Source organism: Hydra viridissima, unplaced genomic scaffold, assembly GCF_058129835.1.
Source record: "Hydra viridissima isolate aposymbiotic clone 2 unplaced genomic scaffold, HvirCarnegie_v1 scaffold_10, whole genome shotgun sequence".
Lineage (NCBI taxonomy): Eukaryota > Metazoa > Cnidaria > Hydrozoa > Anthoathecata > Hydridae > Hydra > Hydra viridissima.
In genome coordinates this window covers 7,069,347-7,092,391 of record NW_028324309.1, presented here as the reverse complement: position 1 = coordinate 7,092,391, position 23,045 = coordinate 7,069,347, and the positions used below count along the sequence as shown (strand labels likewise).

At 29.0% G+C, this 23,045-nt stretch overlaps 1 protein-coding gene and 2 pseudogenes across 5 annotated transcripts; 1 reads left to right on the top strand and 2 right to left on the bottom strand.

Moving 5' to 3' along the window:
• Positions 1-462: 462 nt before the first annotated feature.
• Positions 463-22,682, bottom strand: LOC145193225 (ranBP-type and C3HC4-type zinc finger-containing protein 1-like). Of its 3 annotated transcripts, XM_090099681.1 has the most exons (7): positions 22,565-22,682; positions 17,416-17,571; positions 16,918-17,098; positions 16,469-16,672; positions 11,207-11,454; positions 8,857-9,058; positions 463-626 (listed from the first exon to the last, which is right to left on the bottom strand). In XM_090099681.1, exons 2-7 carry the CDS (start codon positions 17,554-17,556, stop codon positions 490-492), a joined length of 1,113 nt encoding a protein of 370 aa, XP_089955807.1. In that variant the 5' UTR covers positions 17,557-17,571; positions 22,565-22,682; the 3' UTR covers positions 463-489. The 3 variants fall into 3 exon arrangements, 1 of the variants encoding a protein (XP_089955807.1); XR_016456197.1 differs by lacking the exons at positions 463-626; positions 8,857-9,058 and adding an exon at positions 10,384-10,483 and having other exon boundaries at positions 10,546-11,454; XR_016456198.1 differs by lacking the exons at positions 463-626; positions 8,857-9,058 and adding an exon at positions 10,384-10,483 and having other exon boundaries at positions 10,561-11,454.
• Positions 1,838-4,278, top strand: LOC149882921 (uncharacterized; annotated as a pseudogene). Its single transcript, XR_016456196.1, has 2 exons — positions 1,838-2,221; positions 2,428-4,278. The product of XR_016456196.1 is annotated as an uncharacterized LOC149882921 (transcript).
• On the bottom strand, positions 6,376-7,507 carry LOC145184695 (uncharacterized; annotated as a pseudogene). The gene is made up of 2 exons (XR_016456199.1): positions 7,242-7,507; positions 6,376-6,942 (listed from the first exon to the last, which is right to left on the bottom strand). The product of XR_016456199.1 is annotated as an uncharacterized LOC145184695 (transcript).
• Positions 22,683-23,045: the final 363 nt, after the last annotated feature.

Below are 23,045 nucleotides of genomic sequence, written 5' to 3'. Positions count from 1 at the left end.
ATACAACCATCCCTTGTCCAAAAGATATACAATCATTCCTTGTCCAAAAGATATAGAAACATATTTAAAAAATGTTATAGATTCAAAATTAAAAAATCGTCCAATTCAAAAACAAAATAATTATTATTTCTATTGGAAAAGCTCTAAAAAGCGTTTATAGCATTACATGATTTACACTATATATGATAGAGAGTAAAGATGACTGAGAGTAAAGATGACTGAGAGTACAGATGATTGAGAGTACAGATGATTCAGAGTACAGATGATTCAGATAATAAAACAAATAAAAGGAACTCACTTGTTTATTATTCCATTTTTCTTGTGTCGTTTCTTGTTTTAAATTGAATGTTTAATTTAACTTTTTAAATCAATCATTCAACTTAATTAAATAATTAATTTAATTTTGTAAATCATTAAATCAATATTTAACTATAAAATTCAAAAAATAAACACTTTATTTAAAAAAAAACAACAATCTGTTACAAAGTGTCACAGCCTTTCTGGAGGTAATTTAAACCTTGATGGAACAAAATAGTTTAAAGGTCGACCTCCTGAACATACTTTACAACTGATATCAGTAGGATTGTTTATGTATGTACATTTAGGACATTCCCAACCACCAAATTCTTAAAAAAATAAAGAAATTTTTTTTAAAAAAAGGAAGCTTTATCTTAATAAATATCAATACAAAGTCAAAGAAAAAAACCTTTATATGAATTGTCATCATTATGCATAAACTAGATAAACTTTATGTCATCATTATGTATAAACTACATAACTTTATTCTTCTTACAGCACACAAAAATTCTTACAGAAAAAAACCTCTTAAATGCAAACTTAAACTTGAGCATATAAATAGTCAGGGTTAGCTTCTAAAACAACTGATTATACAGTATGGGTAATTCCATGTAAAAGTGGGACAAAAAATTGAAATTTTTCAGTCACCCTCTCAGATTTTTTTCAAATTTTAACCAGTGGTACCTATTAATGAAACATGAAAAAATGCAAAATTTGAACTCCCAAATCCAAACGGTTCAAAAGTTATGACATTTTGAAATTCAGCCTAAAACGTTCATTTTTTTACGAAGTCTGCCATTATGGATTTTGTAGTTGTACTTTTAATTGAATAATTTAAGATCTAGTGGAAGAATGTGATAAAAAATTGGTGCCTGACCATTTTTGAGGGTGCTGAATTCAAAAATGTAGATAAAATAGAGAAGCTTAAATTTTTTGATAGTTTTTTTTTTTATTTTAAAATGACCAGTCAAATTTTTTGTTTTGTTACCATGGGTTGCACTTTCATTAATTCCCGGAGTTGCCCAAGTCTCATGGATTCGATTTTTTTTTCAAATGAATTAGGTGATCCTAGGCTATCTTTATAAAAAAGATGGTTTTGGTTTCTTAAAGTATAATAAAGATATGTCATTTTGAAATTTAGACAAAAAATATCTTTATTTGGCCGCTATTCTCTATTATAGATTTTATAGCGATACTTTTTGTGTGAATAATTTAAGTTCTAGTACAGAAATATGACTGAAAATTGGTACCTAACCATTTTTAAAGACGTTGAATAAAAAGATGAAGAGAAATTAACCCAATTCCTAATATTTTGGAACAATTTTTGAATTTTAAAATGGTATAATATTACTTAACCATAAAACGGGGTAATATTTTCACAAACTGCCTGACTCTCGTGGGTTCAATTGTGGTGTGTAAAAACAGTTTATTATGGTTGGTTTTGATATATAAATAAAGTTTTGTGATGTGAATTATAAAGAAAAATATAGTTTTGCAACGCCTTCTGTGATGTATAAATATAGTTTTGGGACGTCAGTTATGTCGTCTAAATATAGTTTTGAAACAACAGTTAACAATAACAAATTTCAATAAAAAAAATTATTTTAATTTTAGATTAAATAATTATTAAATCTTGTTTGGTAATTCAGTTTCTTAGTCATGGCAAACAGCCAACAGTGCTCTATTGGAATCAACCTAGAAAGTGAATGTCATCTCACAACATATACATCGTTGCTGGGTATTGAACCTTTTGAAGATATTCCTGAATATGAAAGAGAAATATTAATGTGGAGGACTGGGCTCTCAATAATAAATGTCAAACCAACAACTTGTCTCCATCATAAACATGTTTATTTGAACCGTTATACAACTAAATTAACACGGTGCTGCAATCCATTTAATACGCATAACAAAGTAATAAAAGGTATTTACAGTAATCATAACTTTCAGTTTTCTGAAAATGTTGTGAGTTACAATAATGAAACTATTGGCAGCCAAATTCTATTTTAGCTATATTTAACCTTTTAGCTGACTTCTGAAAGTGCACTATTAAATTCCTTGCAACTTTAAACTTTTTAAGATTTTATTAAAATTTTTATACATATTAAAAGAGCTCTTCCCTTTTTTTAGGTAGTCTTCGTGAAATCAACTTGGATACAGCAAAGTACCTATGCAGTAAAGGCAAATTCGTAGTTCCAGGTGAAAAACTTTGTCCACAATGCAGACATAAATTAGCATCAAGTGAAGAATCAGAAGAGAACAAGTTGGAGATAAAATTAACTGAAGATAATATGGAAAAAGAACTTATAATGGAATCAACAAGATCATTACTCAACAGTACTTTATGCGAACTTGAAGTGTCTCCTCTAAAAGTTCATTTTCCCAAAACCTCTAACAAGCCTTCAATTGGAAAGAGAAAGATAAAGCAAGTTGAAGAAGCAGTTATTAAGAAGCTTGCAACTGCTCTGGATGTAACCGAATCCGATCTTGTTGCACCAAAAAATGAAGTTCTAAAGGAAAATCAAACCAAAGCTGGCGATCTAGACTTCCTTGTAGAATGCATGAAAGAAAAACTTAAGGTTTCTAACAGAAGGCAGCAACTTCAAATTTTGACATTAACCCCAAAATCTTGGTCTATCAGAAAAGCAGCAAAAGAGTTTTCAGTTTCAAAACACAAAATTCAAAATGCAATGTTTTTACGCGACCAAAAAGGCATCATAGCATACCCTGATGTGGTTGAACGGCATCGAATCAGTAAAGATGTTATAGAACTTGTAAAGCTTTTTTATTGTGACGATGAGTATTCAAGGCAAATGCCAGGTAAAAAAGACTGTGTAAGTGTTGGGGAAAAAAAATACATGTCAAAAAAATTGATTTTGTGTAACTTAAAGGAGCTCTATGTGGCATATAAGACAAAGTACCCAGGCCATAAAATTGGTTTTTCTAAATTTTGCAGTCTTCGGCCTAAATGGTGCATCCTTGCTGGTCCAAAAGGTACACATTCTGTTTGTGTATGTACAATACACTAAAATGTTAAATTAATGTTGAGTGCTATAGGCCTTGAAACATCTTACCATGAAATCATTGAAAAGATTGTCTGCAGCAGAAAATCTAAAGTTTGCATGGTTCACCGATGCAATAGTTGTCCTGGCATACAAGCTGCCCAAAATTATTTCCAGCAGTATCTCACACAAAATGATGATCCAAAAGAGCAATATGACAGTGATGAAAATGAACAGTCAGTGGATTTCAAACAGTGGACAACAACAGATAGAACTGAACTATTAACAATAAAACTTCCATTAAATGAATTCATAGAGCTCCTGTGTGAAAAACTTGATAATATTACTTCTCATTCATTTATAGCTTCTCATTCATTTAAATCACAATTTAGCTATCTAAAGCATCTCAAAGAAACAATTTGTATTGATGAGGCTATTTTACTGGCAGATTTTGCAGAGAATTACACTTTTGTAGTACAAGACGAGATACAGAGTTACCATTGGAGTAAGAGTCAATGTTCCCTTCATCCAGTTGTCATCTACTACAAGAAAGTGAACTTGGAAATATCTTCTTTTTGTGTAATTTCAGATGATTTGAACCATGATGTTGGATTTATCAATGAAGTTATGCATAAAACCATTAATCATATAAAAACTCATCTTTGTCCCACAATTACAAAAATTCATTATTTTTCTGATGGCTGTGCAGGGCAGTATAAGAACTGCAAACATTTTTACAATTTATGTCACCACGCTCAAGATTTTTCTGTTCGTTGCATCTGGAATTTCTTTGCAACAAGCCATGGCAAATCTCCATGCGATGGAATAGGTGGCACTGTTAAAAGGCTTGTTGCAACAGCTAGCTTGCAGAGTCCAACCACAGGTCATATACTGTCTTCTCAAGCAATGTTTGAATACTGTCAAAAGTCAATCAGTGGGATTACGTTTGTGTACTTCACTGCTGAAGAAATGGAGCTAGTAAGAAACAAACTTACTCAGAGACTTTTAATAGCAACCACTATTCCTGGGACAAGAAGTTTCCATCAATTTATACCATCTTCTCATTCAATAATAAAAATGAAAAGGGTATCCGATGATGATGATTTTGCTCTTACATTTGACTTCCTCAAAAAACAAAAATATGAAATTATTAAAATTGACAATGTTATGATGTCACAATACCTATTTTGCAAATACGACGATTTTTACTGGCTTGGTATGGTTTCTGAAGTTGATAAAGAGAATGATGATTTTATGGTAAAGTTTATGCATCCACATTATCCAAGTCGGTCGTACTACTGGCCAAAGCGGGATGATAATTGCTGGGTGCCAAGAATGAATGTAATTTCTCTTGTTAAAACACCTTCAGCATCTTCTGGGCGTCAGTACCATATCTCAAAAGAAGATGAAACTCTATTTGAACAAGTTTTATCTTTTCAGTGAAAGTTGATTAATATTTTACTTTTATTACTTAAATGATATAAACTTCAATTTTAGTAATATTTGGTTATTCCTTTTCATTTTTATTTTTGAGCTTTTTTCAATAAAGCAGGTTTTTAATATTTTTCAAAAAAGTTTGCATTTTAGTTTCTTATTTTTTAACACAACATTTGAACATGTAACCTGAAATTTTAGCATGCAACCAATATTTTGAAATAATACCTAGTTATCAAAATAATAAAAAAAGAAATCATTTTTTCAATTTGCTGCATAGTAAATTATATTTTCATGTATACTTTTGAAAATATTGATCATAAATATGCAAGTTATGCCAAGCAATAGAATTTTTTATTTTCTGTCAGAGACCTAAACTTTTCAAAAACATCTTATTTCACAATGAGAGTAAGGCAACTCCAGAAAAAAGTGAAATGCAAATTAAAGTCACAAGAAAAAAAAAGGACTGTTGACATTTTAAAATTCAAAAATTGTTCCAAAATATTAGGAATTGGGTTAATTTCTCTTCATCTTTTTATTCAACGTCTTTAAAAATGGTTAGGTACCAATTTTCAGTCATATTTCTGTACTAGAACTTAAATTATTCACACAAAAAGTATCGCTATAAAATCTATAATAGAGAATAGCGGCCAAATAAAGATATTTTTTGTCTAAATTTCAAAATGACATATCTTTATTATACTTTAAGAAACCAAAACCATCTTTTTTATAAAGATAGCCTAGGATCACCTAATTCATTTGAAAAAAAAATCGAATCCATGAGACTTGGGCAACTCCGGGAATTAATGAAAGTGCAACCCATGGTAACAAAACAAAAAATTTGACTGGTCATTTTAAAATAAAAAAAAAAACTATCAAAAAATTTAAGCTTCTCTATTTTATCTACATTTTTGAATTCAGCACCCTCAAAAATGGTCAGGCACCAATTTTTTATCACATTCTTCCACTAGATCTTAAATTATTCAATTAAAAGTACAACTACAAAATCCATAATGGCAGACTTCGTAAAAAAATGAACGTTTTAGGCTGAATTTCAAAATGTCATAACTTTTGAACCGTTTGGATTTGGGAGTTCAAATTTTGCATTTTTTCATGTTTCATTAATAGGTACCACTGGTTAAAATTTGAAAAAAATCTGAGAGGGTGACTGAAAAATTTCAATTTTTTGTCCCACTTTTACATGGAATTACCCGTATAGAAAAATAGATTTCATAAGAAATCTTTAAAAAGAAACTCAAGGGATTATTGCACTTTTTGTATATTAAGTGTAATTTAAAAAAGAAAAGTAACTTCTCTTTAAATAAATTTTAGGTTGCAATATGTAATGTTAAAATTTGGACATTGCAACTGATCATTTTACAAGTAAATGTTTTTTTTTTGGTTATAGGTCAGATCAATTATATTTCAACCAATGACCTGTGGGACACCATCTCTGATTATTCTAATTTTTGGATATCATTATCTACATTATGTAAATAGGTTAAATTTGCAATTTCAGAGTTCCAAGTGCAGCAGTTTAGAAATTATAGCCTTACAAATACTCTCAGGTGGCACACCTCAATTTCAAGAATTGTAAAAATAGACAACTTTAGAGCCTTAAAACTTTTTTCTAAGATTCAACAAGTGACTCATTTTTTTAAAAAATGCGTTATTGGAAACCAGTGCCCCTCCAAACTGCCTCCTGGCCCATGCCAGGGATGTAATATATTTGTAGTTTGTTTTACAAAATTATATATATCTTTTTTTCAAAATTCTTGTATTTTCCCTTAATAATGATAATAATGCCACTAACTGGATACCAGTGCATATCTGTTGTTATTGGATACTTGAAATAATTTCCAGCTTTTTGTAAACAGGTAACACTAATGTGTCACCTTTTAAGATCAGTTATCTTTCCAGGAAAGGATTTGCCAAAATAATTCACTAATCACCCAATCATTAATATTGATGTCAAAATTGATTGATTTTTTGTGTATTAACACAAATTTCTTCCAGCATGTGAAAAATGTCAAAATGCTCATTGATATATGTAAATGTTATTTGTTGTCAAATAAGCTTTTAAACAGCATGATCGAGGTGAAAAATATGAAATGAGTGAGTTTCTTTGATAACAGGAACATTCTCAAATTGTTTAGTAAGTACTTCTTGTGTAATAGCAATTGTTTTGGTTTCAGAAATGTAGAGAAATCTGAAAGAAATTTAACACAAATCATCACTTTTTTTTTTTCCAAAAACGTATTTAGTAAGGTATTGTTCTAACAAATCCTTTTCTATACAAATATCTTTGAAAAAATTTTTTATAGCAAAACATACAAAATTATAATTTTTTAATTGGGATTGACTTATTATAACTAAACATAAAAAATAAACATAAAAAATCATTTTCATCATTTTTGAGTAAAAGTTCATTATGATACAAGACACCAATTATTTGAAAAAAGATCATAACATAAATGTTCATACACTTTGACAATAAAATGCTATTACCTGACATTCTTAAATTTTTCATTAGCAACTAAAAACATGTCACTTTGCATCAAAATTTGATTGCCAATTGGCCTTTGAAGGGATAGGTTATGAATAACTCTTTTCACTGTACTACCTATTCCATCACATGCACTTTTTCCATGTGCAGTCCCAAAAAAAATGCCAACCTGCGTTTAGTCCATAGTCTTTTTAATGAAAACACAGGTTTTTCAAATTAAACCTAAAATACAATAAGAAAAAGCATACTTATTCAGTTAATGATAATGAAAAAGATTTTTTCAAGGACTGAAAACAGTTTCATTAGAATAGGTAACTGTTAATTAAAAAAATTTAAAAATATTTTGATATAAAATTTAACTTACCTATTTTTACACTTGCTGCTTGCATTGTCAGTGAACTTGTAGATACTTTTCTTTCAGAATATTTTTTATTATTTTCAGAATTTTTAAATAATTTTTTGAGTATTAAAGTTTTCTTGAAATTGGTTGAAATCTAATGATTTGACCCTATAAACAAAGTGCATGCCTTAAACTCATCTTTACAGTTCCCAATAAGAACAAAAACTTATTAAAAGAAATCATCTTTTTGATTGCTCACTTCAGCCTAAGCTACCATCACAACAATCAGACTATAAATAAAACATTTTTTAACATTTAAATTTAATTGAATGTAAAATAAGCTTGAAAATGGAAGTGATTTTCAAAGAAAAGTAAAAACTATTTTTTTGCTTTCTGTGTAGAAATAACATTTTATTATATGATAATTCATGGTGACTTCAAGAGCTATAATACATAGTGCACATCAAGCACTTTTAAATTTGTAGAGTTTAAAAAATGTTGATGCAATGAATAACAAAATTTATAAGCTATTCAACTAACTGTTAATTTGTGTGAAAGATAAAAAATGTCTAGCATTAATTGAATCTGCCATTGAGTGAGATGAATTGGGACAATTTTAACATCAACATTTTATAAATAGAAAGAATACATGGGCAAACATATTCTGCATTGAGAAACAACTTAAATGCTAATGTTGAAATAAAAAAGGCATCATTACAGATGGGTGTGAGAGCAGGATTGTCTTGTTATTCATGTTCATGCTAGCCCCTACAAAATTGCTCAAGTTTGAGGATTTGATATTTATACTCCAAAACTTATAGCTTCATCTGATAAAGCATCTTTATAGGAATAATCTAAGGAAGATTCTTCTTCCTCCAAATTATCAAGACAAATAATTTCTTCAGGTTCAATATTAACACCTTTTTCTTTGAAGAAGTTTTGTAGAGGATGGGTTTCTTAATGATGTCACTTATTTGACAATCCATGGCAATATATATATAGTATTTTTTGTCCCAATTTAACTTACATAAAATAAAGCTAAAAAAATTATATTAAATTAAAATATTTATTTAAAAACTTATATTACTTAATATCAATTTTATATTTTTTTGAGTTTATGTTATTTGAGAAAACATTTAAAAGTGTGAAAATGTGAATTCAAAATGGAAAGAACTATTTCGTGTAAAATCTTAAACTTATCAAAAATATATTGCATTTCTTTTAAGTAAACTAAAAGTCAAAAATGGATTGAAAACTAACAGGCTGCTTATGTTTACCTAGTGACCCCAACTTATCAGGTTCATGATCTGTTTGAATAGATTTTTCCATTGTCCTTGCAACTTTTGAAGTCAAATATAAAAAAATAACTGTTCCTGAATGTTGCACTCCGCACATGGATAACAACTCATGATCTTTTACAACTTTATTATTTATTATCCAACGTTGACAGGAATAAGGAAATTGATACTTTTTAGATATCTGAAAACAAAAGTGTAAAACAAGAATATAAAACAAAAGTAATTTAAACTTTTAAAGAAAGATAGTTAAGGTAATTTAGGACTGACAAAAGTTTTGTATGAAACAGAGTTGAAAAAGTTCTAAGACATACTTATTTCTTAAAAAGCTTCACCAATAAAAAAAAAATCAACTTTTTTGAAATTCTTACTGCATTTTTTAGAAAAAAATTTAAAATATTTACTAACTTTCAAAAAGCCAGATTTTTCATAAACCAAAATATTATTTTTTTTTAAAAAAGTCATGCTTTTTTGAAGTTTCATATTTCAGAACAGTCTTTCTTTGAAAAAAGTTTTTTTGAAGCTTTGTTTTTCAAAAAGATCAACTTTTTTAAAAGTCTAATTGTCATTGTTTTAAAAAGTTTGAATTTCTATAGCTTTGTCATTAGAAAATCACATTTTAAAAAATCTTTTGAACTTTTTACTAAAAAATATTTTTTTATTCATTCTTTCTCACAATTTGTATTTAATTTTGTCATGTTTTAATCCAAGTATAATTTTCTTTAAATTTTCAATAACGAAACTAAATCAACATTTGCCAACAAATTATTTTTAAAAACAAGAATCATATCAAGCATTTTATAAGATAAATACTTTGTAAGTGAACATTTGAAACCTTTGAGTTTTTTTCTTTCTAATTAGCATTCATTTCATTAACATTCATTTCTAATTAGCATTCATTTCATTAATATTCTAATTAGCATTCATTTCATTAACATTCATTTCTAATTAGCATTCATTTCATTAATATTCATTTCTAATTAGCATTCATTTCATAAATACTCATTTCTAATTAGCATTCATTTTATTAATATTCATTTCTAATTAGCATTCATTTCATTAATATTCTAATTAGCATTCATTTCATTAACATTCATTTCTAATTAGCATTCATTTCATTAATATTCATTTCTAATTAGCATTCATTTCATAAATACTCATTTCTAATTAGCATTCATTTCATTAATATTCATTTCTAATTAGCATTCATTTCATTAATATTCTAATTAGCATTCATTTCATTAATATTCATTTCTAATTAGCATTCATTTCATTAAATATTCATTTCTAATTAGCAGATAATAAAACAGTTACAAGTTAATTGAATAAAAAAAAAAGTAATTTTTCAATGACAAAACTGTAAAAAGTCAAACTTTTACAAAAGATAAAAAATGGACTTGTAAAAAAAGTTGCACTTTGTGAAGCTTTGAAAAAATTTAACTTTTTTAAAAAATATAGCTGGTAGAAAAGTTTTGACTTTTTGAAAGGCAGAGCTTTAAAAAAGGTTAATTTTTTTTTTTTAAAAGTGATAGTTTGATAGAAAAAGTCAGACTTTTGGAAAGTCAAAACTACAAAAACTTCAACTTTTTCTATAAAATCCAAAATGTAACTTTTGAAAAAGCTCACCTTTTTCAAAATTCTTTGAAAAAGTTGAGCTTTTTCAAAAGTTACATTTGTAAAAATGGCATAGATAGTATTTTAAACTGCAAAGTAGTTTTTACTGTTCCAAATTTGAAACATGCATTATCATAATCTTAAAAAGGAGTTTGAATTTTATTTAAAAAATCTGTTTGGTGCATTTCAGTTTCAATTGCTTGTTAACAAAAATATTTTCTGAGTTTGAAATTGATTTTTAATTCAAATTGCTATTTTTGCTATTATTGCTAATAAATACTTTGCTAATGAAAATAAGATAAAAAATATGCAGATAAAAGTTTCTGCACAGGGTTTAAGCAGAATCTAATCTATCTAGTATATCATAGTGAATATATAGCATAGTATGTTACTTAGCTTTTTGTTCAAATAAAATTTTTTTTATTTTTAAGTCTAATATAGAACAAGTTTTTTTTATTCCTTTTTATGTTGCTCTAATTCTTGGCATTACAATATAACTGTATAATACAACCTATAACTGTAAATATTCTGCAACACCAGCTTTTATATTTAGATTATGAACACTAGCTTTTATATTTAGATTGTGAACACTTAGCTTTTACAATTAGAACTGGGAATTAGGCTGAGAACACTTTTCAAACAATACTTACATTTATTACAACCTAAAACTACATAAATGACAAACAAATCATATTTTTTAACATTTAAAAAAATTCACCTTACATTTCAGCATACTAACAGTAGTAATAAAAGGGTTGATAGGTATAATTAACACTGGCTCAACTTGATTTAATGAATCTCTATCTGCAACTTGAACATGTATACAAAAATCATTGCATGGGTATTTTTCATATAACACATGTACAGATAATTTTGAGCCTTTTTCTGCTAACTTTTCTACAAGATCTTTGGCCTCCTCTACTTTACCAAATTCAACAGCTTTTCTAATTAGTTCACAAATTGTTTCTATAAATAAATCAGTGTTGAAAAAAATATTTTAACATTTTAAAAAATTGTAACAAGGATTAAGCAAGGATTCAGGTATCATCAGTTTTACAAAATCCCTTAAAGTTAAATTTTAAAATTGTATCTATTATAAACTTTAAAATTGTATTTATTATAAATTTTAAAATTGTATTTATTATAAACTTTAAAACTGTATTTATTATAAACTTTAAAATTGTATTTTTAAGGAGTTTTATAAAACTGATGATCCCAGAATTAGATAAACTTGGTCAATTATTTGTTTTCATACAAATAAATTTAATTATCTATTCTATGTAATACTTTAAGAAAATTCAAGTTATATTTAGACAATTTTAAAATATCTCGGTGAGTTGTTGGAAGGCTTGTTTAAAATCAAGTACCCAAAACCCCTTCAACCCACTTTTTATTGGAGATTTTTTTAACCAAAAATAATAACGTTAATAATAATAATAATGATGCTCCAAAATCTACTTACTGTAACTAAAAATCTTCTTCTATGTAAATTATCTATTTATATTTTATATTATAAAACCATTCTATTTTGAACAAGTAATTTCAAAATTTGAAGTATTTTGTTACTAAGTCTTTATCAATTTCTACCATAAACTCACACTCAGTCACTGTGCTTTTTAGAAATATGATGAGAACTTGTATACTGCTACGAAAATAGAACTTATGCTGGAATTCAAAATTTGAATATTGGAACCTTGACTTTAAAAGTGCTCAGAAAGATTATTGCTAAAAACCTGACACAAGCTTTTCCTACTAATTCAAATAATAGAGGAAGTCTTTTTAGAACGGGATGTAGCATCTTTTGGCAAAAGATATTAACATCAAAGATCTAGGAAATGATGCTAAATATTAACTCAGCTTTGGATTTGTTAACCATAATTGTAACCTTATTGTAAAATTATTGTAAAATTATTGTAAAATTATTGTAACTATTATTGTAACAATTAAGAATAAACACCAATAATATAAAAGTATAGCATAGAATATCTTTTTTTATTAATAAGAATAAGTAATGAGTGTAATGAAACACAATAAAATGTGATGAGCAGATGCAATGCAAAAAATGACATCTTTAAACAATATCTCTTCAAATATAATCATTCACTAGATCATGAAACACAATAAAATGTGATGTGCAGATGCAATGCAAAAAATGACATCTTTAAACAATATCTCTTCAAATATAATCATTCACTAGATCACACGAAAATTTGAGTTGCAAATGTGTATCAGTAATTAAAAAGAAAATTACAAAAATCAGTGCTTTGTCAGTAATTTAGTTTGGAAAATATGTACTTTGTTACATATTTTGAGTGATTTTTTGTAAATTTAAGCCAAATGACTGGTATATTCTAGACAATGATATATATCAACTAGACTTCTAACTTCACAAAAATTCTGTAAGAGAAAGTGAAGCAAGTTTTTAAAATTTTTAATGCCAGTAGCTGCTTTATTTAAATTGACAATAACTAATTTTTGTTTAGTTTTTTTTTTATCATTGTGTCATTTCTGACTGTCAAAACAAACTTGACTGGCAAAACAAACTTGGTTGGCAAAAAATTTGCTTTACTGTTGAAACATGAGTTAGATATCTAGTTTATATGAGACCGTCAGCTTCAAAACCGGCCCTTTGACATTTTTTTCGATTTTGAATGAAGCACGCCTAATGTTTCGTAATGGCTCGCACTATATTGAAAAATTAAAAAAATGATGCAAAACCTGTTCAATCCTATAGTTTTTATTATGTAAAATTCAGCAAATGATGCAAAACCGGCTCTTTTTGTTTGCGCAGCTGCTTCAAAACCAGTTTATTATTTCAGCCAATGGGAAAGCACTTATCATACCACGTGATCACAACAGCTGATATTGAAAATACTTTCGTTTTTAATGCTTTTATCCTCTGGAAATAGCAAATTCTTCGTGATTTGTCTTGTAAGTAATAGAAAAAGTAGAAAATATTTATGAAATATTAATTAACTAAACATTTACAGACTTTTTGCGATGGAAAACGATCGAAAAGTGAAAAAAACAAGCAGACTGCAGTCACGCAAATGCGTGGCAGACCCCGAAAACACAAAACGACCAAGGGAGAAGAAAGCCAGGTATGCATTACTGATGAAGTATTATTTGTAATTATGTTTATTAACTTTTAACTTCTATTTTTCTGCAGGTATTCAAAGAAGAGTCCACCAAAAATCCCTTCATGCAAGCACAAATTGGGTGCTTTCCAATGTCACTGCCTGTCACAGAGTGATGTCATCACTTTCAATGAGCGATTTTATCAAACAAGCAAGAAAATGGACCAGGACAACTTCATTTTGAAGCATTGTTCATCCCTACAGCCGAAACGTGTTTAAGGTGAATCAAATAGGAAAAGAGAATTTACTGTAAAATATTTTGTTACAAAGGCTGTCTCTTCCTCTATAAGAATACCAGTTTGTAGGAGAACATTTTTAGGAATATTAGGCATAAAAAAACATAGACTGCTTGGAGTTATCAGTAGATATCACAAATCTGGTACTTCAGCCAAAGAAAGTAGAGTTGGAGACAGGAAAGCAGAGAAGTTTGTTGAGAAAAAAGAGAAAGTAAATAAATTCATAAAATCATTTCAAATTAGTGAAAAGTACTACTGTAGGTCACATTCAAAATGTAGGCAGTACTTACCAGCTGAACTCTCAACTGCTGCAATGTGGAGGATGTATAACAAAAAGTGTGATAGTCAATTAAAAGTTACCAAATGGTTTTTTACTAATATATTCAATACAGAGTATAATCTAGGTTTTGGGACCCCTAGAGTTGACACCTGCTCTGCATGTTCTGAACTTAAAACTAAAATCAAAAATACAAAAGATCTCCAAGCCAGAGAAAAAATAGTTTTAAAATTAAACATCCATTGCCAAAGAGCTGATGCTTATTTTGACAAGCTGAGGGAAGAAAGTGATGACCTTGTTACCCTCTCATTTGATTGTGAGAAGAACCAAGTCTTACCTAAACTATCAGATCAAGCTGCATATTATAGGAGGCAGCTCAACTTTTATAATTTTACAATTGTTAAAGGGAGCTCTCATGAAACACTTAACAAAGAAAATACTGATTCTCACTATTGGATAGAGGGGGAGCAATCTAAGGGATCAAATGAAATTGCATCTGCTCTTTATTTTTCTCTGAATAATTTAAGCATGTCTAGCAACATAAAAAGAGTCAGATTGTGCTGTGATGGATGCCCTGGGCAAAATAAGAATACAGTAATGATTGGTATGATCAGTTATTGGCTCCACAATAAAGCTCATCCTCATATTCAAACAGTGGAACTGGATTTCAGTGACAGGTCACTCCTTTGTTCCACCAGATAGGGTGTTTGGCACCATTGAAAAGGTCATCAATAAGAAGGAGATCATTGTTAGCCCCAAAGAGTATGTGGAGGTCATTGAAAAACATTCTGCAGTTTTCCACTTAGGAGAAGATTATGAAATTTTTGATTGGAAAAGTTATTTGAAAACAGTTCTAAGAAATAATGTTTCTTGGCATTTCAAAATAGCTAGTTGTAAAAGAATCATTGTGTTAAAAAGACCAAGAATTATTGAGGTGAGAGGTGAACCTTTTTATACAGTAGAAGTTAATGCTTTTAAGTCATTGACCAAGAAAGGTAAAAATTTTAATTCAATTAATTTACCAATCATTCATTCACAAATTAAAATTAACCCGAAGAAAATAAAGGATGCAGAAAAGTTATTCAACTCTCATTATGGTGTTGATTGGAAACAAGTTCAAAATATTGAGTTTTACAATAAAATCATACCTAATGAGGAAATAGATGGCATTGACTCTGATCAGGACAGTGAATCAGAAGAAAATAATGAGCTGTGCTGTGGTGAAGATGGATCATCTGATGTTGATGATGCTGATGTTAGGATTTAGTAATTTAAATTTTGTGAATTTGAAACTATTTTATTGTAAAGAATTTCTTATTATGACATTGACTTGCCTTTTTAATGTGTTTTTTAAGGTGCATATAAAAAAAAGAAAGCTATATAATTTTTGTCTATATAATTATTACATAAGTAAATTTAATCCTTTAAATGTTGTTCACACATGTATTTGTGGCCTATACATGTCTAGCAGAAATTTTATGTACACCATAAATTTATTTATTAACAACATATTGCAAGAACCATAATAAATTTCTCATTAAAAATTTTTTCCGTGTTTTGTTGCTTCTACTATAAAACCCAGGTAGCTAAACTTATATGACATGTGATGCAGGTTTTTCTTCAATTGCAGGCATTTCTTCAATTTTTATGACCACTAATAATTAGTTACGTTATTGCATTTTAATAGAAATTTAATGCATAGCAAAAATTATTTCGAAATATATTTAACTTTTTAAAAAACATTAGCGGGCTATCCTGCTAAAAAAAGGGGGGAGAGAGTTTTCTAAAAATGTCCATAGATGGCGTAAATATACTGAAAAGCGTGTGAAATCGCGGTGGACTTTAAATAACCATGGGTTCCAACAAAATTAATCACAAAACAATTAAAATTTTATTAAAATGTGCAGTGGCTGAATCAAAACCGGCCCTTTTTTGAAAAAAATGCCCTTTAATTAAATATTTCTATTCAATGATTATCACAATTACTGATATTCACATAGAAAACCATTCATTAGTGACTAAACATGAGGTGTATATGTTTTTTTTAATTTTTTTATTTGCACAAAAAAAAAAGTGTATCCTGTAAAATTTGCTTTAGTGCAAAGGGCCGGTTTTGAAGCTGACGGTCTCATATATATACCATTGATTCTAGGTAATGGTAATTCTAGGTAGGATAATATCATTGACTATAGGTAATGAATATTGTTAACCAATTAGAAACTATTTTATAATTCTATTTAATTGTACATGATAAGAAATCTTTCTAAATTATCCTGCTATAAGTTATCTCCACATATAAAAAATAATTGTAAAATAAATACAAAAATTACCCTCTTCATTTAAGCCTTTCTTTTCTGAATCTATAACTATTTCTCTAGGAATGGGGTTGATCTTTTGAGTGGTATCATATAAATTATTGCTCAAAAGCTCCTCATCTGATTGTTTTTCACTTTTATTTAAGGAGTTAAAATTCAGTGCATCATAAGTATAATTTGGAATTGGAATTTTAGCTTTTGTCCCAAATGCTTTTGTTTCTAAAACAGTATATCAATTAACAACTCTTAAATGCAATTAAACTTTTAAAAAGACTTCTGTAAAATATGAGGTTCTAAACTTATAAAGTGAAAAGGTAAAAATAAAGTCATAAAGGAATTAAGTAAAACAGATCATCAGACAAATGTAAGATCATTTTGAAAAAAAAAAAAGATGATTAATTCAGGAAATACAAATGAAACAAACAAACAAAAAAAAATGAAACAAAATGAGTAAAGATAAATACCACTATGTTTAAGTAGAGTGGCAACGTTTTCCAAAAATGTCTTTACAACATCAGCATCTATTTTACTATACACTTTCAAACTGTAAGATCCAGAAGCAGTCTGAAAATGAAACTGCTCCAAGGATGGTTGGTCATAGCAAAGAAAGTCAGAAAAGTTGATTGTTCTGATTAGACTTTGATCCTTTAAAAATAATTTAATGAATTCATATATCTCAGTTGGTCATGAAGGGAGGAGGACTGGATGCCTCCTCTAAAAATAAATTAAAAAAAGTAGTAATACCAAAATTTTTTCTTATCATAAAATATTTCATGTTAAATTACTATGTTAAATGTAATTATAATATGTGCTTTTCAATCTAATACAAAATATAATATAAAAATGGTTGTATTTCATTTACATTCACACATAAAAAAATAAATTTTTTAAAAATTGTGGATCATATTGATTAAATCCTAGGCGCACCACTGATCAATTGAATTTTCAATTTTCTAACATACCTGAGCACTCATAACAGAGAGTGTCATAGAGTTCATAGAGTTCATAAGTGTAATATTACAAGGAGCATCACAAAAGTATTCCCATTTTGCTGTTTCATTTAAAATGGCTGGGCTTCCAATAACATACTGTTTTCTCTCCATCTTAAGGATTTAAAACTAAAATTATAAAAAATGTAAAGGCAAGTTAACTAGATACATATTGTACAGTTCAGAATGCAGGATAATCAATCCAGAATTATGAACTTATTTTAAATTAAAAGTTTTTTCAGTTTTTTCAAAAAGGCATTTCAATTTTAGTAAATCAACTCTTTATTATAAGAAAATTTTTTGCAAATACTTTCACCATCAACAAAAATTTTAATTTATAAATTTCGGCCAAACAAAATAGCTACTAATAAACTCTTTACAGTTTTTGAGACGCATTTCAATTTTTGCTAATTTATGCTTATTTAGCTTCTTTTTTTTTTATCAGCTCTTAAATTAAATGGCAATATTGAATAAACCAAATGATGTATCAACCCAAACTTTGGTATCTAGACAGTCTTTCGCACAAGGAATTCTCAAATATTACTCTTGAAATGTCTGTAGAACAACATTAATTTATCTAAATGTGTTTGGGTGTGTGTGTGTGTGTATATATATATATATATATATATATATATATATATATATATATATATATATATATATATATATATATATATATATATATAAGAAATAATTTAGATATCAGTATATCATTTTATTTATAGAATATAACAATAAGATGAAGCGTACATTGTACTTTGTACCAGTGGTAACTTTGCAGCTCATCCTGCATAGCAAACTGGAAGTTCTCTGTACACTGTTGTAAAAAATGACCAAAAACTACAGGGTGAAACTACAATGTTTCCTGACTCCAAAAATGTAAAACTTGAAATCTAACTATTTCGTCCAAGAAAATAATTTTGATTTTTAGTTTTTAGTACTTTGCACAATAGGGCAAAATGACAGCTTTTCAAATTTTGCATTTTTTTCAGCATTCAAAAACTCTCCAAAATTAGTATTTACTACTCTAAAACATAACAGTCTATATAGCAAGTATAATTTGTATTTATTTTAACTCAGAAGATAAAATTTTACCTACAATTTCATGGTTGAACTATATTATAAACATTTTGTTGCATCAAAATTGTAAATAAGCTAAATATTCCGGGAATAGGCAGTGAACATGTTTGTTTTAAGTTTTGCATCAAAATTGTAAACAAGCTAAAAATTCTGGGAATTGGCAGTGAACATGTTTATTTAAAGTGTTTCACTTATCAGTTGTGTGAGAAAAATTTCAAAATGCCAAATTTTTCAAAAAATCATGAAGATTGTCGGAAATCTGTCTGTGTCTTGTGTCTGAAGAAGTGCTCTCGAGAGTTGATACAGTTCCTTGTTGAAAAGATCCTCAAGCATTACCATACAAGTCTTGATTTGACTGATACCAGAGTGCCAAGAGGCATTTGTGACTCATGTCGAACAATTCTTCGGAGAAAAGATGAAGGAAAAGATGTTAACCTGCCACCTTTGTTTCCTTTCTCATCTATAAAGTTAGACCACCAACAAGAGATCAAGGTTGCAACTGTCTTATTTGTCAAGTTGGGCATTTGAAGTTGAATGAGAAGAGCCCAGTGGACTATTCTAAACCTGTGGAAGATTGTACCCCTCAAAGATGTGTTAATTGTTTGAGTCTAGTTGGAAGAGGTCTGCCACATCAGTGCACTCCATTCACTTTTAGAGAGAATCTCAAGCAGCTAGCTACAGCTGATCCACTCGCTGCAGAGCAAATAGCTACTCAAGTCATCTCTACTAAACCTTCCACACCTGGTGGTACTGCCAAAATATCGCATCCTAAAGGCGGCCCACCACTTAGAGTTAAAACAGGTGATACTTTTATATATACATATAAAGATGGCAGGTTCAGAGGGAATACCTTTAATTTTAAAACTTAAAATTACAAAAAGTGTTAATATAATTTCATTTTTAGGAAGCTCAAGTCCAAGAGCTCTTTTTCCTGAACCCAGCATCAAAACTGAAGATCTTGTACAAGTTCAGCTAAACACAGGACTGTCCAACCTTGGCATGAAGAAATTGGCATCAACCATCAACAGAGTCAGTGACACCAAGATTGTGGAGACTAGTTTTCTAGCTAAGTTTGAAGCCATTGGCAAACAGTTGTCTGAGTTTTTTACTCAAACCAGCATCCAAGTTTTATCAGAGAGTAACTCCACTGACTTTGTGGTTGTGCATTGCAAGGATCTTGCCGAGCTTTTGAATGAAGTCCTGCTTTCTCGAAGAGTTTTGCAGAATCATATTGTCAAGTTGGGAATTGATGGAGGTGGAGGATTTCTGAAAGTTTCTCTTAGCATCATGGAGTTGGATTCTCACTGTGATTCAAGGTCACCACCACTGAAAAAACTTTTAACTCAGAGGACTGCCAAAGACAGTAGTGTAAAGTGCCAAATGCTTGTGGCTTTATCAGAAGGACTACCAGAAAACTTTGAAAATGTGAGGCAGATCTTGTCTTTAATCAAGTTAGACAAAGTCAACTTTGTTGTCTCATGCGACATGAAACTTGCCAACATCCTTTGTGGCCTTCAGAGCCATGCAAGTACTCACCCTTGCTCTTGGTGCAACACAGAATCAAAGCATCTTTCTCAATCAGGATCTTTGAGGACACTAGGCTCACTTGTTGCCTGTTATCAAGAGTTTGCTAAGTCTGGTGGTGATATCAAAAAGGCAAGATCTTTTGGCAATGTAGTGCATGAGCCTTTGCTATCTGGTTCTGAAAACAAACTCATCTTGGAGCTCATACCACCAATGGAACTCCATCTTCTCCTTGGTGTGGTCAATCACATGTACAAAGCCATGACAGAAGTTTGGCCCAATGTTGTCAAGTGGCCCTCAGCTCTCCACATTCAACAAGAACCATACCATGGTGGGCAGTTTGCAGGGAATGCCTGTCACAAGCTTCTCAGCAATCTTGACCTCCTTCAAAGAATTGCAGAGACTGAGTCTGCTTTTCAAGTCTTTGGAATCATTGATGCCCTTCGAAAGTTTAAGTCTGTGGTGACAGCATGTTTTGGTATGGTTCTGGAGGATGACTTTTCTGAAAAAATTGATCGCTTCAGAGATTCATATTTGGCAATCATGAACATCAGTGTGACTCCAAAAGTTCATGCTGTTTTCTTGCATGTGAAGCAATTCATTGAGATCAAAAGGGCTCCCTTGGGGATCTTTAGTGAGCAGGCAACAGAATCAATGCATCATAATTTCAGCTCACATTGGCAGAGATACAAAAGAGACCGCAATCATCCTGAGTATGCAAAGAGGCTTCTTTCATGTGTTGTGGACTACAACAGATGAAAGAAGCCTCTATAAATTCTTCTCAATATTTGATTCTTCACAAATGCTTGTGAAGAATCAAATATTGAGAAGAATTTATTTTATGTACCATTTGCTCTTTATGTGTTTAGAATCAAGAGGTTGTTTTTGTGTTTTGGCTTAGAATAACTAAAAGAATTATTTAAGAAAGTGTTTATTATTTCCATCTTGTTAATGAAAAACTATATCAGTTGTGTCAGAATAAACTATTATTCAAGTGAATTTTAGACAGTTATGTTTTGGAGTAATAAATGCTTATTTTGAAGAGTTTTTGAATGCTGTAAAAATGCAAAATTTGAAAAGCTGTCATTTCGCCCTATTGTGCAAAGTACTATAAACTAAAAATCGAAATTATTTTCTCGGACGAAATAGATAGATTTCAAATTTTACATTTTTGGAGTCAGGAAACATTGTAGTTTCACCCTGTCAAAGCAGTTTTCTCGGGTCAGCTCAAAGTAGTTTTTGGTCATTTTTTACAACAGTGTGTAAAGTCACTAAATTCATTTTTTGATTAATCAGTGTTGTTCTATCTGTATACTGCCATTTGTTAAGTGCTATTTCTTCATTGGTATTTTAAAACTTTGTTGTTAAGAATTCTTTACCATCCCTGCTGAAAATCATCAACATTTATATTTGTGTTCAGATTTTGGTCAAATTTACTGTTCAGTTTTTGGTCAAATTTACTGTTCGGTAATTGAGATGTGGCAATGATTTAAGTTCATTTCAAAATGTTGATGTGTTTAAAAGATGTTGCCTTCTTGTTAAACTAGTCAAAATTATATTCTAATCCAACAAAATACCATTATTTAAAACTTATTTTAATATCCTAAAAAATATCAATATTGCTCAACTTATAAAAAAACACTTAACAAATGAAGTGTTTATTTGTTTAGATGTATGATAAATTATGACTTCCTGTTATAAAGGTACATTAAACTGAGTTACTCTTCTGATGTTCTGATAGCCAAAAAATAAAACTATTGGCATTTTTTGTTTTATTATATAAAACATACAAGAAAATAAGTTTTAAGTAAAAGACTGTATTTAGAAGAGATTTAAAATACAGCAGATTTTTATGCTTTAAAAATGTTTGATACCTTAACTTTGTGTTGTAAATAGAAAAAAAAATTTTTTTAGGTGACATCACCATTTTGATCTTAAAAAATGCCTTAAATTTTAAGTCTTATTTTTTTTTTATTAATCAATTCATATATGTTGTTTTACAGACATTTAAAGAGTGATATTTGAATTCCTTGTGTGAAAAGTTGAGCAAACTTCAAGTAGTATTACTCAATATTGCTATTTGATGTAAACTATGCTTCAAAAAATGCATACATTAAAATGTAAATATCTCAAGAACCATAAGGAGTTTGTTTTCAAAATTCCAGGTTTTCCAAAGATTTTCATCATTTTTTCACCTCTTTAACATATGTGAAAACTAGCAAATTCAAAAAAATAGAGTAACATGTGCTTGGTGATTTGACACGTAGTGACTCCAAATTAAGAGTGATAAGTAACTATGTGGTGTCCAGGGAGTTACTTTAAATGAACTCTGGAACTCTTCAAATACTCATTCCATTCTTTTATAAAATGCATGGTGTATACTACACTACTTCTACTTCAGTTATGGCAAATTTTAATCCTAAACTTTTAAAAATCATACAGTTTCAATATTCACATTAAAGTTATGAAAATTGTTTACCAACTTGTGTTTCCATTATCTTAGTATTGAAAAATATACCTTTCTTTTTTTCTTTTATTCTACTAAGACAGATGATTCATCTTCATTTACTTCCCTATTGAAAACTTAAGAAGAATAGATTATGTAACACTTTAACCACATTATAAGTTAAACTAAACAAATGTATCAACATTTTTTTTTTTTTTTGTTACAAAAAAAATTGTCAATTTCTATAAAAGATTAAATTATTATCTTTATTTTCATAAACTTTAATTAAAAGCTCAGCATCAACTTATGAAAAGTTTACATGGTTGTGTAAAACAAGAATTCAAAATATTTTTTTAAAAATGTGCCAAATAATTGCAATCTAAACATATATTATTTAGAATATAAAAAAGTTAAAAAATCTTAACACATATTTTAAAGTGTTGAATATGATAATATAAAACCAATTTAAAAAACAGTGGCAGTAAAGTAAAAGGTCGCAGTAAAATGTTAACTGAAAACTTTTTAGACTTAACTTTTGTTTTTAGAATTAACT

Excerpts from the sequence above, each read along its gene's own strand:
- LOC145193225 (XM_090099681.1), bottom strand. The coding sequence starts at position 17,556 with ATGGAGAGAAAACAGTATGTTATTGGAAGCCCAGCCATTTTAAATGAA. Across the intron at positions 9,059-11,206 it reads TTAGTATGCTGAAATGTAAG|ATATCTAAAAAGTATCAATT; the intron begins GTGAATTTTTTT and ends TTTTGTTTTCAG. Across the intron at positions 627-8,856 it reads TGATAAGTTGGGGTCACTAG|AATTTGGTGGTTGGGAATGT; the intron begins GTAAACATAAGC and ends TATTTTTTTAAG.